This window comes from Muntiacus reevesi, chromosome 2 (assembly GCF_963930625.1).
Source record: "Muntiacus reevesi chromosome 2, mMunRee1.1, whole genome shotgun sequence".
NCBI lineage: Eukaryota > Metazoa > Chordata > Mammalia > Artiodactyla > Cervidae > Muntiacus > Muntiacus reevesi.
The window spans coordinates 237713786-237729189 of NC_089250.1; the positions used below are offsets into that span (position 1 = coordinate 237713786).

At 46.5% G+C, this 15404-nt stretch overlaps 1 protein-coding gene across 1 annotated transcript in view; it reads left to right on the forward strand.

Annotated features, from left to right (window-relative positions):
- Window positions 1–14328, forward strand: part of LOC136158684 (liver carboxylesterase-like) — a 28130-nt gene extending 13802 nt beyond the window's left edge. The window contains exons 7-14 of the mRNA XM_065920503.1: window positions 890–994; window positions 3494–3532; window positions 6078–6218; window positions 8017–8097; window positions 8376–8523; window positions 12552–12683; window positions 13660–13732; window positions 14007–14328. Of these exons, the coding sequence (XP_065776575.1) occupies window positions 890–994; window positions 3494–3532; window positions 6078–6218; window positions 8017–8097; window positions 8376–8523; window positions 12552–12683; window positions 13660–13732; window positions 14007–14190 (903 nt within the window). The 3' untranslated portion in view covers window positions 14191–14328. The remainder of the gene's footprint in view (window positions 1–889; window positions 995–3493; window positions 3533–6077; window positions 6219–8016; window positions 8098–8375; window positions 8524–12551; window positions 12684–13659; window positions 13733–14006) is intronic.
- Window positions 14329–15404: the final 1076 nt, after the last annotated feature.

The following is a 15404-nucleotide window of genomic DNA, read 5'->3' on the forward strand; positions in this document are numbered from 1 at the left end:
ATTCTTATTCTTGCCCTCTTTCTCTCTCTCTCTCTCTCCCAACTCTGTCCACTTTTTCCGGTCATTTCATTTATTCAGCAAACATCTACTGAGCTCTGATTGCATGTCAGACACTGGACCAGGCTCCAGGCAGCCCGTGCACCCTCTCCAGGGTCCCACCATCCCAGCTCCTGACGTCTCTCCTGCATCTTCCCCTCTGGCTTCACTTTGCAAGTGCCTGGCCTGAGGCCACATGGCTGATTTGGATGAGCCCAGATTCAAAATTAGACAGTGGGATCCTGGATTCCACGTCTTTAAGCTCCATACCCTGATGCCTGTCTTCAGTTTCAAGAATACTGTGCCCATTTTAACAGACATAAAGTAACAGTGCAGAGGCTGTGTAATTGGCATGTCTGGGACCCAGGACACACACAAACTGGTCTGGAGCATTTTCTTTTTCTTTCTTCTTCTTCCGTTTTTTTTTTTTTTTTTAGTGTTTTAAACTTTAATTTAAAAATTTGTTTAAGAAAATTATGTATTTATTTTTGACTGTGCTGGGTGTTTGTTGCTGTCTGCAGGCTTTCTCTAGTTGTGGTTCACTGGCTTCTCACTGTGGTGGGTTCTCTTGTTACTGAGCACGGGGTCTGGGGTTCAGGGGTTCAGTAGTTGTGGCGCGTGGCTCTAGTTGCCCCACAGCAGGTGGAATCCTCCCAGACCAGGGATCGAACCCGGTTCCCCTGCATTGGCAGGCGGATTCTTAACCACTGGAGCACCAGGGAAGTCCTGGTCTGGGGTGTTTTCTGCTACCATGGGCTGCCTTTAGAAATTGAGGTTGGGACAGAGCACCTCGGTACTGATGGAGGGAAGAGACGTGACTCTTGAACCCTTCTGTCACCTGTGATCTCTGTAGCGAATTGCTGCCTTTGCTGGGTGCAAAACCACCACCTCGGCTGTCCTTGTTCACTGCCTGCGCCAGAAGACAGAGGACGAGCTCCTGGAGATAACGCAAAAGATGGTAAGTGCATCCACTCTCTTGGAAAAACAAGCCCCCCACCCTGGAAACATGGCTGCAGGCTTCACCATTTCATCTTCAGTCCTCTTGCCCTAGAAAAATTACCAGGGATAGTTTCTCACCTCCCGGGAGCAGTGTCAGCCTCTGGATCAGAATGGGGAACTATTTTTCTTTATATTATGGAATATCTCAAACTTTAGCAAAGTCAAAAAAAGAACATAATGAACAATTAATAATCCTCTAGATCTATCAAATCTTATTTTTTCTATTCTCATTTTTAGATATATTTTTAAAACTTAAACATTGCATATTTCGGAGGTAACTACCATCCTGAACTTTAGGGACAGTATATGAAAAACAAATATTTTTGGGAAGATTATCACAATCTATCTTAGTAAACTTACAAACCATTTAATTTCTAAGCCAATGGTGGGCCTCTTTTCTAGATTGTTTAAGACTCTGCCTCAGTTGTTATTCTAGGAAAACTATACATCAAACCATTAATCCATCCAACCATCCATCCATTCATTCATCTATCCATCTATCTTATCATTCCTCTCTCCAGTCCACAAATCCATTCAAAACTTTTCATTCATCTATTATTAATTATCCATGCACCATCCAGGCACCAATATCATCACTCCATCATCCATCCCTCCAAAATCAGTGATCCATCCATGACCCATCTGCTAGGTGTCATCCATGTATCCACCTGTCCGCCTGACTCACCAGTACTCCACATACTGACCACTTCATCCATCCGTGTATCTGTGTTAAGTGTGTGTGGGGGGAGGGGTGGTAACAGGGAGGGTGATGTGAACATGAATCAGATCTACAATCCCTGCTCACAAGGAACTTTCCAGGGAGAAACACACCCACACACTTTGTGGGTTCTGTATGGTAGGAATACAGAGAGGGGAAGTGTTTGTTACACTAAGGAAGGATGCTTCACAGGGAAGGTGACCTGTGAGGCTTGATGGATGTCTGTGGCAGTGAGTCATCACAGAGAAGCCACAGCAGGACAGACACCCGGAAATACAGCACCTGCGCCAATAGAAACTATCCTCTGTGTCAGGGAGGGTTTGAAAGAAAGCCCAGAGTAACCGAAGCAGCTGGGCTCTGTGTCTGGACTCCGGGCAGTATTCCTGGACCCTCAGAAACAAGTCACTAACACTGGACTCTGATCCCTTTCCAGTGTGGCCTTGGGACTTAGATCCTGGCTTCTCAGGCTCACATGATGTGACCAATATGTTCAAAGAATGAAAACACAATTGCTTTCTAATGCCTGAGAGGATGTAAATTTATTTCAGCACCTCTCAATGTGGCACATGAGGTTCAGTTTATAAAAGGAGATTGGTTGGGGAGCACATGTAAATCCATGGCTAATTCATGTCAATGTATGGCAAAACCGCTAAAAGGTTGTAAAGTAATTAGCCTCCGACTAATAAAAATAATTGGAGGAAAAAATAAAAAAATAAAGAGAAAAAAAATAAATAAAGGGAGATTAGTACTTTGCTAAACCCGGAGCCTCTATAATCCTTCTGAGTTTTCTGAGATCATGTGGAAGTGTTTCCATGGTTACATTCTCTCACTAATACACACACACAGACACACACACACATGGACGCACGCACCTGGATTGCAGGGCTACAACACATAATGGAGAGACCGTTTTTGGTGACCTCATACATACTGGTCAGGCCTCTTAGCTACAGTGTAACAATAAAGTCAGCACAGTCGTGGTAAACTTAAAACAAAGAGAATTTTCAGTGACTTTGTATGAGTCAGGATTTTCTAATGCAAGATGAGGAAACTCATGTCAAAGTGCTTTGAGAAGAGAGAGGAATATGTTGTGACAGAATCTTCAGATAACTCACTGAAAAGTCCAGGAGTTGATGGCTTCAGGCATGGCTGGATCTGGATGCACATATGGTGCTATTAAGAATCTGTGTCAATCCCTCAGCTTTTACCTTTCTGTGTTGGCTTTGTTCTTAGGCAGATCAGTCCCCTAAGGAAGTTAAACAACAATACTCTAGTCTTACATCCTATCTGCTTAGAAACCCTCTTTCACATCAACTCCAGCAAAAGTTTTGGGTAAAATCCATTGAACTGACATGGGCACATATCCATCCCTGAATTAATCTCTGTTTTCAGGGATTTGTTGCACCTGAGGTCACATACAGATGCCTGCAATCGTGGAGTGAGAGTGGGGAAGAGGGGGTCTCCAAAAGGAAAATCGGGGTGTTGTTTCCTGGAGGAACAAGAAGGGGAAATGGGTGGAGGGCAGGGCAGGCACCAACAATAGTCCTCTGGGAGCTCCCCTCCCTCATCCCACCCTTGCATCCTGAGCTGGTGCCCAGGGGAGGGAGTCTGCCCGCTTCCTTTCAGCCCAGTCAGGGAGGAGCCAGGAGGGAGCACTTGGTACCTTTGGGCACAGCTCATAGAGGTCAGCTTTCCTCCCAGGAAGCCTCCTCACCACAACCTCTGTCTTTGTCTTCACAGAACTTTTTCACTCTTGATTTCTTGGGAGACCCAACAAAGGTAAGGACCTTTCGTTTCTTAATTATGGATTTTAAGTTTTGACACCTTTAAACTCCAGTTACATATGAATGACAGAATTCTCCCATGCAGAGCCATAGTAGCTCCTTGTTTTTCTTGGAGAGGGATAGAGTGTTGTCCGGGTGGCCCCGGCAGGAGACCAGTCATCAGACTAGAACCCAGTACTCCGACCACCAGGCCAGTGGTCTCCATTGTCAACTCTGTGTCCTGTCCCTAACCAGCACATGGTCTTGTTTACATTCCTAAAATCGCCCTGTTGGGAGAAGGTGAAGGAGAAACCTCCACTGCGGCAAGTGACGATGACTCGGGAAGGGGCTCTTCAGGAGCCTTCACGAGGAGCCTGGATTCCCTCCTGGGGGTTTCAGGTTGACTGACTGTGCAAGTCGCACTGTTTGCAGGGATGTGGGGAAAGGAGCTGTGAAATTCAGTCCTCAGGACACCACCCTCCTCCCAGCCACGTGGGAAAGTCCAACAGCAGCTTCCCATCTCCTTTGTCTCCTCCCAACTTCCAACGCTTCCTTCACCAGGTTCTGGTGGCATTGCTTCTGTGGCGTCTCAGTCCTGGCCTCTCTGCAGACTCCCTGGGGAGTCTTACCTTAAAAGGTGTAGAGGATCAAAGGAGACCTAGTCAGTCAACAAAGTGCTTTTTTTTTTAAGTATAGTTGATTTGCAATGTTCGGCTGGTTTCTGGTGTATAGTGAAATGATTCAGTAACACATACATATGCACAGTCTTTTTAATATTATTTTCCATTATGGTTTATCACAGGATATTGAATATAGCTCCCTCTGTAGGGGCTTGTTGCTTATCTGTTTTATATACAGGATTTGTATCTGCTAATCCCAAACTCCTAATTTATCCCTACTCGGCCCCTTATCCCCTTTGGTAAACACAGTTTGTTTTCTGTCTGTGAGTCTGTTTTGTTTTGTAAAGAAATTCATTTGTGTCATACTTTAGATTCCACATATAAGTGATATCATATGGCATTTGTCTTTCTCTTTCTGACTTACTTTACCTAGTATGGTAATCTCTGGGGCCATGCAGGTTACTGCAAATGGCATTGTTTCATGCTTTTTCATGGCTGAGTAATATTCCATTGTATGTTCCATATCTTCTTTATCCATTTATCTGTCGATGGACATTAGATTGCTTTCATGTCTTGGCTACTGTAAATACGGCTCTTGTGAACGTTGAGATGCATGTGTCTTTTTGAATTAGAGTTTTCTCTGGATATATGCCTGGGAGTGTAATTGCAGGGTAATATAATAATATTTTTAGCTTTTTAGGAAATCTCCATACTGTTCTCCATGGTGGCTGCACAAATTTACATTCCCACCAACAGCGTAGGAGGGTTCCCTTTTCTTCACAGAGATCAAACAAGGAGCTGCTTTTTTGTCTTTTTGTTTCATCTCTAATACCACTAACATACCTTTTCATGGACCTGTTTAGTGCCACCGTTTGCATTCTTAAGTTTTGTGCTGTCAGTTTTGCTGTTTAAAATAATCCCCAACCACAGACATAAGGACCATCTGGTGTGCCTAAGTGCAGGCAACCTACGATGCATCTGACTTGTGAGAAATACAGTATTAGACAAACTGCCTTCAGGCATGGGTGACAGTGCTGCTGGTCAAGAGTTCAGTGTTAATGAATCAACCATGCAGAGCATCCGGAATAAGGAAAAGGTTATTTGCCGATCAGTTCGTTGAGCTGCTTAGGAATATGCTAAAGCAACATCTATAGCGTGTGACGAAGCCTAGAGAAACAAGCTATGTTTGTGATTTTATGAGTTGAAGGTGGATTAAAAAAAAGCATAGTGGGCAGCACTGTTGTGAGGCTGACAGCCAAGGGCTTTACAGTCGCATCACCCAGGGAACCGCTGAGCCCATGTTCGCTGTTGTTTTCTTTTTTTCCCCTAGTTCCTTCTTCTATTATTTACTTAGTTTTGGCTGTGCTGGGTCTTCACTGCTGCACGGGCTTTTCTCCAGTTGCAGCGTCATGTTCTCCTCTCTAGTTGCGGTGTTCAGGCTTCTCATTTCTGTGGCTTCTCTTGTTGTGGAGCACAGGCTCTAGGCACGTGGCAGCCTCTGGGCTTAGTTGCCCCGAGGCCTGTGGGATCTTCCCGGACCAGGGGTTAAATCCCATGTCCCCTGCATTGGCAGACAGTCTCTTAACTGGGGGACATCAGGGAAGTTAGTCACAGTCAATTTGTAGAGCTTAAGTACCACCAATAATGAGAGCTGAATGAGACTGGAAAGAGACATATAGATGTGTATATATATATATATATACATATATATATATGCACATTATATTATATATTTTTATACCAAATTGACTGAAGATCTCTCCCTATCACCTGACCACTGCCGTCCCCTGCTCAGAGTTCTCCCCTCTGGGGTCCACACAGCTATCCCCCTTTGTTAGGACTCAGGTGTGTGATACTGGTTATGAGCTTCGGCAGGTGGAGAGGGAGATGCAGTGTGACCTGGAAGGGGAAGCACAGACACTACCCTGCCCTCTTCCCCAGACCTATCCTTTCCTGCCCACCGTGGTGGACGGAGTGGTGCTGCCAAAGATGCCCATAGAGATGCTGGCTGAAAAGAACTTCAACCCCGTTCCCTACATCGTTGGAATCAACAAGCAAGAGTTTGGCTGGTTTGTGCCATTGGTGAGAATTTCAGGCCTCATAGACTTATCTCCCGTGCCCGTCACATCACCCTCCCATCCGTGGTCATAGACCTCTCTCTGGGACCAGGCCAGCTGTCCCCTTCATACAAGCTGACATTTCCATGGAAACCATCTCTCATGGTCCACACTGTCATCTGGGTGGTCAGTTCTGGGGACCCGCATCCCCACACACTCTCTGATTGTCCTCCCGTCCATGAATCCTGCCAGGAGGGCTGGTAGAGATCATCACTGGGCAGATGAAAAACCCAAGGCCTGGAAAGGGGGAGGGGCCCAGGGGTGAAGGAGAGCGGGGCTTGGAACCTGCAGCCTCTCGCCTCAGGCTTGCTGCTTTCATGCTTTCTTCATAAATCACCCCCACCCCACCCATGCTCTCAGTCATCTCACTGGAAAGATTAGAGGAGCCTGCTTCCTCCTGAGCTAAAATTGACTTCTCAAAGTTAGGAAGGGCTTTCCCTTATGACAGAGATAAACAAAGCCAGACCCTAGGTGAAGTGATAACAGATGATTCAGTTACATCCCTGCTAGAGGGATATGATCCATCCTGAACTGAGCCCAATCCCTGATATGAAAGCCTGGAGCTTTCTTAAGGAGTGGGTAGGAGTGGGGTGGGTTGGGGCGGGTTGTCCATGTGACTGGACCACCTGGATTTGTTAGCTGGCATTTATCTGGAGAAGAAACAAACTTCTGTCTTTATGACAGGAGGCAGTAGTGTAAGTAGATTCAAGGTTCCCTCTGAAATTAGGCCTTTATCCTCTCACAGGGATTGGAGGACAGAGCCAGAATTATCCCCTGAGTGTTTGTTTTTCAGAGAGATGACTCTCAGGTCCTTGAGGAAACAGCTTTGGGTGGTAGATTTACATTTAAAGGGACAAAGAAAAGGTTTATAATTACAAGGTTTCTAAAGTAACTGCTCTAAGAGTGAGTCAGGCACCTACCTGCCTATCACCAGGCTTTGGCTGAAACAAAGAGTAAAATCTCCTGGCAGCCCAGAGCTCTTTAAGGGGGCCTGCGGTCATCCTGGGGACATGGCCTTAAACTTCCTTTAGCTGTCCTGGAGTTTGGTCAAGTCTCTTAAGGCCGAGTTTTAATGGAGTTGTTATGTGCAGAGTTCTATGGTTCCTCAGAATGATTTCAGAGGTTATAAAAAGGACCAAAGTCATAATGGCAGGATTTGGGGCGCTCTCAGTTATCTGACTAGCAAATCTGCTTGTAAAGCCCCTGGGTCAGGAAGATCCCCTGGAGAAGGGAATGACTACCCACTCCAATATTCTTGCCTGGAGAATTCCATGAACAGAGGAACCTGGTGGGCTACAGTGGATGGGGTCACAAAGAGTCAGACACAACTGAGCTACTAACATTTTCACTTTTTTTCTACAGTTCTCTGACACAGGTGGGACACTGGTGCGGTGCGTGTCATCTGCCCCAGAGCCCTTCAATTCACACTAGGCTGGCCGAAATCTTCCTTCTCTATCTTGACCACTCTGGGGACTCTAATAGTTTGTGTGTGTGTGTCTGTGTGTACACACACACACACACACACACACACACACACACACACACAGACTAGGACAGCTTCCCTTAACAATTACATTATCCTCTTTACACTCCTGGTCTCTGGATATGAAAGTCCATTTGAGTCCAAAACTCATCAAAGACCCATGCCCAACAAACGCATGACAAAGTGACCTTCAGCCTCCATTTAGTTTGGTCTGTGGGTCACTTTGGCTTTTCCTGCTATTTCCTGTGATTTCACAATTGCTTAACCTCTGTTTTAACAGTTCATGGGCTTCCCACTCTCTGAAGACAAGATGGACCAGGAGATGGCCACATCACTTGTGTGGAAGTCCTACCCCATCCTTGTAAGACTCTAGGAATCATGGGAACTGGCTGAGCACCAAAGAGGGGCAGGGGCTTGTTCCCAATTGCAGAGCAGCTAATGGCAGAATGAAGACTGGGGCTCGGGGTGGGAGGGTTCAGCTCCTACTTTTCTGCCTTTCCACCTCACCACCAGGGGTGGGCGGGAGCGGTGGCATGGGGCCTGAGAAGTTCACCACGAGTGCAAGCCTTCCTCCCTGGCTGGAGAAGCCAGAGCTATTGACTAGACTTGGTGGTCACCTTAACTTTTGATCTATTTCAGAACATCCCCGAGGAACTGGCTCCAGTGGCCACTGACAAGTATTTAGGAGGGACACATGACCCTGTCCAAAAGAAAGACCTGCTCCTGGACTTGATTGCAGATGGGTTGTTTTGTGTCCCATCTGTGAACACAGCCCGTTACCACAGAGGTGAGTCTTCGGCATTGGACAGGAGAGGGACACTGACCCCACCAGCTTCACACTGTGTTCTGTCTTAGCCCTCAGCATAGAAAGATATAAGAAAACGTCAAGGTCCATTCCATATAGCCAGGGCCGGGGCACTGTCCTATTTTGATTTCCACCAGAAGCAGACTCTGAGAAAAGGATCTAAATGCAGGTAGTGTATTTGGGGAGATCCCAGATAACACTGGTAGAGGAGTGGGGAAGGGACACAATGGAGAAGGAAGTCAGCCTACACGCTGCTGTCAGGCGAGTGTCCTCCATGGACACCTGGAGCTGGGGAGCTCTGGGAAACCAGCAGAAGACGTGGTCAGGGTTTTCCCGAGTGAGTGACAGGAGAGCTGGCGTGTTTATCCTCCAGCTTTGATGAGTCGTCCGTTGAAGCCTGTTCCCAAGGGCAGTTAATTCTCTGGTGCTTTGACCTGCTACACATGTGGGCAGAGTGGTCTCTGGCTGCTGAAGACCTCAGGCAAAGAGCTACAGATGCAGGAGGTGGAACTCCGGCCAGTGTACCCAGAAGCAGGGGACATGGGGAGACACCAACAGTCTCTGCCCCTGGGGTCCCTCACCTGAATTACAGTAGTCTGTGGGGCCACAGGGCAAATATTGGAGGTTTTGTCTTAGAAGCCTTCCAAGGTCAGAGCTAGCTTCAAACTAGTTTGTTAACCAGTGGAGCTGGGGATAGCGTGAGGCCAAGCGTAGGATCAGGAATGCTGCCTGGGACCAAGAAAACCCAAAGGACTGAGCCGAGGGAGGTATGGGGCAAGTGGTCTGGAGAATGTTGATGTCTGCAGCTGGCCTTGCTCCATGCCAGTGTGTGCTGGGTCTATCGCAGGGCCTTTCAGCGCATCGCAAGACTGTGTGTGAGGGGGCCCTAGGGGCATGAGGCCAAGGATGGAGGAGCTCACCTGGACAGATGTCCTTTTGGAGTGCCTTGCTGAGGTCCTCACAGGACCCTCCCTTTCCAGGAGCTGTCTCTCACCTAGTGTGCAAGGCAGGACGTGGTTCTCTGACCCAGACCACTCTTTCTCAGCATGCTAGAAGGGTTTTAGAATGTGGGGCTGTATAAGCATAATACAAAGTAGCTACAGCTGACCTACCAGGTCCTCCCAGTTCAATATAGTCATGGATAGATACTGGTTACCCTTCCTCCTTTCCAGGGTCTTGATGAAGCTCTTCAGCCAGGGGCGGCCTGGGGTCAGAACTCTTCTTTCACAAACTCGGTCTTGTCTCTTCATGCACGTGGTTTCCTCCACCTCATTGTCTGTTGTTGACCCAGTCATCCTGGATGCGTCAGGACATGTCAGACCCCCATCAGAGTCAGTTTTGCTTGGACTTCCCAGACTTTATCAACATTATGCTTTCTTTTTTAAACTTTCTTTACTTAAGTCTTTTTTTTATACAGAAGAGAACTTATTCTGAAAATAGAAATTAACGTCTTACATTTGTAGAACATTTTGAAAATATGGAAGCACATAAAGAAGAAACTAGAAATTTCTAGTTTCTAGTCAAATTTCTAGTCAAAGCTAGCTCTGACCTTGGAAGCTTTCAAAATTCGTAGAACTATCTGCTATAAATTTTTGACATATTTTCTTCCTTAATCTTCCCATGTCTTACATATAATTTAAATATTAATTTTATATTGTGTTTATTTTTCATGGAATCCTATATGGTAAGCATTTCCTCAATGTCAATGAAAACTCATAAAAAGCATCCATTAAATTCTCTTGGAATAATACATTAAAATTTACTTTAGTATTCCTGTCCTATTGGATATTGAGGCAGGCTGACCATACTTTGATGCTATAAAACATTATGCTCAGCCTTATGTGCATATATCTTTATCCAAATCTCTGATGATTTTTTTTTTAGATTTGGTTACTAAAGGTTTAATTACTATCCTAGCTTGTAGGATCATTTTAAAGTTCTTGAAATTTATTTTTAAATTGGTTCCAGTATATCAGAATGAGTATATCTTAATTCTCTCTGTTGAGATAATCAAATTAAAAAACAAAAGTAATCCTGCCAATTTCATAAGCCCCTCCTTACCATATAAAGAAAATGAACATCACACTGTTTAATTTGTGAATTTTTTATTGCTAGTTCTTTCCTTCCCTCTGCTTTTCTTATTGTTCCTAAATGTTATTATTCAAACCTGTGCCCTACTTATTCTTTTGAAGACTTGTGTTGTGGTTGTAGGAATATAATAAATCTCAGAAGTTTAAGGCAGAAATGTTAAAAAGAAAAAAATGAACAAAAATATCTTTTGGGCAACATGCTACCCAAAATAATTTCTCCCATTCATGAAAGTTCTTTCCCCTATGGTTGGATCATGAGTTCTTTCTAAAACTTTAAAATTGCAGAGCCAAGGTTAAAGCCCCTCCTTATGGCAACCTCTGCTTGACCTTGAAGTAAAGTCAAGTCTCTCAGTCGTGTCCTACTCTTTGTGGCCCCATGGACTGTAGCCTACCAGGCTCCTCTGTCCAGGGGATTTTCCAGGCGAGAGTACTGGAGTGGGTTGCCATTTCCTTCTCCAGGGGATCTTCCCGACCCAGGGATCAAACCTGGGTCTCCAGCATTGCAGACAGATTCTTTACCATCTGAGGCACCTGGGAAGCCCACACCTTGAAGCAACTGTTTAATAAGTGGCTTGTGGGCCCACAGAGGACGGCTTCCTCCAAAAACCACCTCTTGCTAAACCACAGTGCAAAGGTGGGAGATGAGGGAGGCAATGAAACAAATTATTTTACATCCTCCTGTTGGGGTGGCACATATTGTTTAACTACTTTATGGGGAAATTTTAATGATATGAAGCAATTATTATGGTCATATGTAATAACACATACAATAGTATCATAATTTTATATGCACAAGTGGAATAAGTTCTGAAATATTAACAGAAGTTTCTCTGAGCAGTGCAATTATAAGTGATCAATTTGTTAATTTTCCATTTTTTTGGCATTTTCCAAATGTGATAGTATCCCCAAGGCAGGGAGGGGATGTTGTGAGATCTCCCCACCAGTCTGCCTTGGGGCCTGACCTTCCCCATTAGCGTCACTGGCTGTGGCATAACAATAATGCAAAGCACAGAGGTCCCCAGGTGGGGGCCCCACGAGTTAGCCCTGAAGGAGAAAGATGGGCATCTCTGCTGAGCATCAGCAGGAAAACTGACATCGTCCTGGGGCTTCGAGAGGGGAGAGGAGCGGGGAGGAGAGAGGCCAGGAGAGAGGGGCTGTCCCCTTCCTCAGCCCCTTCTCCCTTCTGCCACTGCTGCACACTCCCCAGGCCACGCAGGAAGCAAGACACGTGAGAGGACAGACACAAAGGAAATGAAATGCCAGACTGAGGTTTCCCGAGACACGGGGAGCAAATTTTCCCGTTTCTGCAGAGGTTTGTATTTAAGTCTGCACTTTCAGGCTCACAACTTGAATTTACTTCACTCTTCTTGGAATACATGTGAAAATCACTGGAAAGGATCAACAATGGACATAATGGAAGACACCCGTCAGGCTGCAGGTATTCTCAAAGGAAATGAAGACTAGCCTGTTAGCAATGAAATACAATAAAGTGTGCGTGTATGGATGTCCTTGTGCGTGGATGCATCAAAAGGGGCTTGTGTGAACTGACCCAGTGCCCCTATAATTTATTTAGAATGGAACTACTCAAGGTTTCAACATTCGTTCATTCACTCTTCACTTACTCATTCAGTAAATACCCAGCTCAAATCCTTTTCCGCCTCCCCCAACTATGCACCCTTAAGCAAGTGATGAAAAACTTCCAAAATTTTCCTTGTGCCCATAACCAGGGGCGTCCTGTAGGAACACACAAGGCTGGCACACGGTTGGCTCTCACAGTGGGCAGCTGCTACTAATGCTGTGGTTGCTCACTCAGGACTCGGCGTGCCCCCAGGTTCCTGATCGCCTACAACCCCCAGAGACCTTGATACCATCAGGTGTGTGTCTGCTGAAGGGAACCGTGTATGAATCCATGTTTTCCAGATGCTGGAGTACCGACCTACATGTACGAGTTTCAGTATCGCCCAAGCTTCTCATCAGAGCTGAAACCCAAGACGGTGATAGGCGACCACGGGGATGAAGTCTTCTCTGTCTTTGGGTTTCCAATTTTGCAAGGTGATGGCCCTTTGGTGACTATAAACTTGGAGTTAGGAGATCTGGGTTCGAGTTTATTTGGTGACCTTGGGCAAGTTCCTCCTTCTCTCCAGGTCTTAGTTTCCTAAATTCACCATAGTGGGGTGGAAGGACAAAGGTCCCAGCCATTCTCTTGCTCTAATGTACCTGATGGAGAATGTGTATCCTTGTGCCCTCACCCATGGTCACTCTAAGAATCCAGACCTGGGCATCAGCAAGACGGGAGCTGGGTCGCCTGCAGGGCCCTGCTCAGAGCTAGAAGGCTACCACTCACTCTGCCCTCACAAGAACAAATCAGAATGTGCGTGAGGGTAAAGTTAGAGTTGTTATTACCCTTAAATCTGGACTAACATGTGTGTCTCTATCCAACCGTCTATCTAAAACTGATATCGTTTAATATCGTAATATATCTAGGTGTGTTATATTAAAAAAAAACTTCACAGGTGCATTCACTGCCTTAACCATTAGCAACTATAAACAAATTGTGTGTAACACATCACAGAACTGTTCATTACACACAGTGCCTCTGGGCATTTCCTGGTTGGGTGACTTTTGCGGGGTCTTGCAGCTCGGTTATTTTCCAGATTCTGTGAAAATGTATGTGGATCCAGGACACCGAGAAAAGACCCAAAGGAGAGCATCCTGGGAGGTGGGGTTACTCTAGCAGAAACCCTGGGGTGTGTCCCTGAAACACTGCAGGGGGAAGGGCAGTCGGGAGGGCACAGAAGACAAGGCAATCACTTTTGGATCGACTCCAGCCTTTTATGAGCCCAGCCTCAGTCGGTAACTGTCAAACTTGAAGTCCACTTGCATTACCCAAGATCTTCTTAAAATGCAAATTAGACTCAGTAAGTCTGGAGTAAGGCCCCCGATTCTAAACTTATTAACAATTTCTCAAGTGCTGCTACTGCCCATGAACCACACTTTGAGCAGCAATGGCTTTCTCCTCTCCCCACAGATGGTGCCTCAGAAGAAGAGATCAATCTCAGCAAGATGGTGATGAAATTCTGGGCCAACTTTGCTCGGAATGGGTGAGCTGCCTGCAGACATGGAGCGGGGTTGGGAAGGGACAGGGTGTGTCTGTGGGTGGGGGGAGCTTCCAACGTGTGATGGTCCAACACCCCGCCCTGTGACCTCTCAGATGAGAGCTCCCCATGATGGACTGGCTGCCCAACACATGGTCAGCCTCCTGTCTCTGGAGGCATATGAGTCTTTGGCAGAAATGAAACCAGGGGGTCCCTGACATTCTCAGAGGTCCAAGACCATGCAGCAGCTTTGGGACATTTCTGTTTGATTTTGTTCCAGGAACCCCAACGGGAAGGGGCTTCCCCACTGGCCAGCATATGACCAGAAAGAAGGGTACCTTCAGATTGGTATCAACACTCGGGCAGCTGAGAAGCTGAAAAGTGAGAAAGTGGCTTTCTGGAATGAGCTTCTGTCCCAGGAGGCTGCAAAGAAGGCACCACAGTCAAAACATGTTGAGCTGTAAACGGGGTTTCTATAGAAGTGTTTATGTGCCAAAGAGGCGTCTTATTGTGGAGTCTGAAGAGTTATCCGATGGGAGTGGCAGAGGTCAGGGAGGGGGAGGTTCTGTTTCTGTGGCCTCAATTTGGAAATAAATGTTCTTTTGGAGACCAAGTCGATGTCTTTGTCTTGTGCTGGAATAAAGCCATCCTCCTTAGTGAGAGAAGGATGAAGACAGTGGGCACCATTGGTAGAAAGGTGCTCTGGCCGTTCTGGCTCGACCTCTGGGCGTGCAGAGTGGAGCAGGCTGGGCCCTGGGAGGTGCTCAGGGGGATGCTGCATCTGCTCCATGCCTCTCAGCCATGCACAACTCCAGTGAGAAGATGTGGGGGCCCAGAGTGCCGTGTCCCCCTCGTCCATGTGGAGCTGCCTGTGGAGATGGAGGTGACACAGACTGAGGATGTCCCTGGAGTGGGAAAGAGGGGACTGTGCGTGGCGAGAGAGGCATGGCTGCCTGCCCCTTCCTGGCCCTCCCGCAGGTCTACACTTCTTCCTTCAACTTACGGATTGTCCCTCCAGGCCCCTCCCTGCGGCCATCTCTTCCAACAAATCCTCTGAAGACTTTCTGCAGCCTGGACCATATCAGGTCCAAACAGTGATCACTTTGGAGTGAGTCCCTGAAGTGTCATCTGAAAACTGTCTCTTTCAGATTCCTGGGGTGACTTCTGACTTCTCCCGAGATGTAGAAATCTCTAAGAAATTTACAGCCACCCTTTCTGCAAGAAAAATCTGGATTATTCCGTTTCATGACTTCTTCTGATTCATTCAAAGAGGTTGCAGGGCAATGAAGTTTGAAGGAAGTTGAACACCGTGGAAGAGAGATGGGACATGAACACTGGCTGACTGTCTGCTAACAGGTAGAAAATGGAGTCACCGTGTGTGTGAGTAGAGTGACTTAAAATGAGAATCAAGTGTTAAAGACCAACTGTGGGCAAGTATGGGAGTGTACAGTCCTCAGAAACCAAGGACCCACAGAGGTGTTTACTCATTGCAGGCCCTTCTCCCTGGACCTCTATCAGGGAGCTTTGAGAAATACTGGTAACAGGTAGTAAGATCAGAGAAAACCTGCTCTAGAGGGGCAGGCTAGAAGCCCTGCTCAGACACTTCTTCCCCTAAGAAATGAAATCTCTTAACCACTGGGAAAAGGGAGCAAACCCATCCCCACCTTTGGGTCCTGAA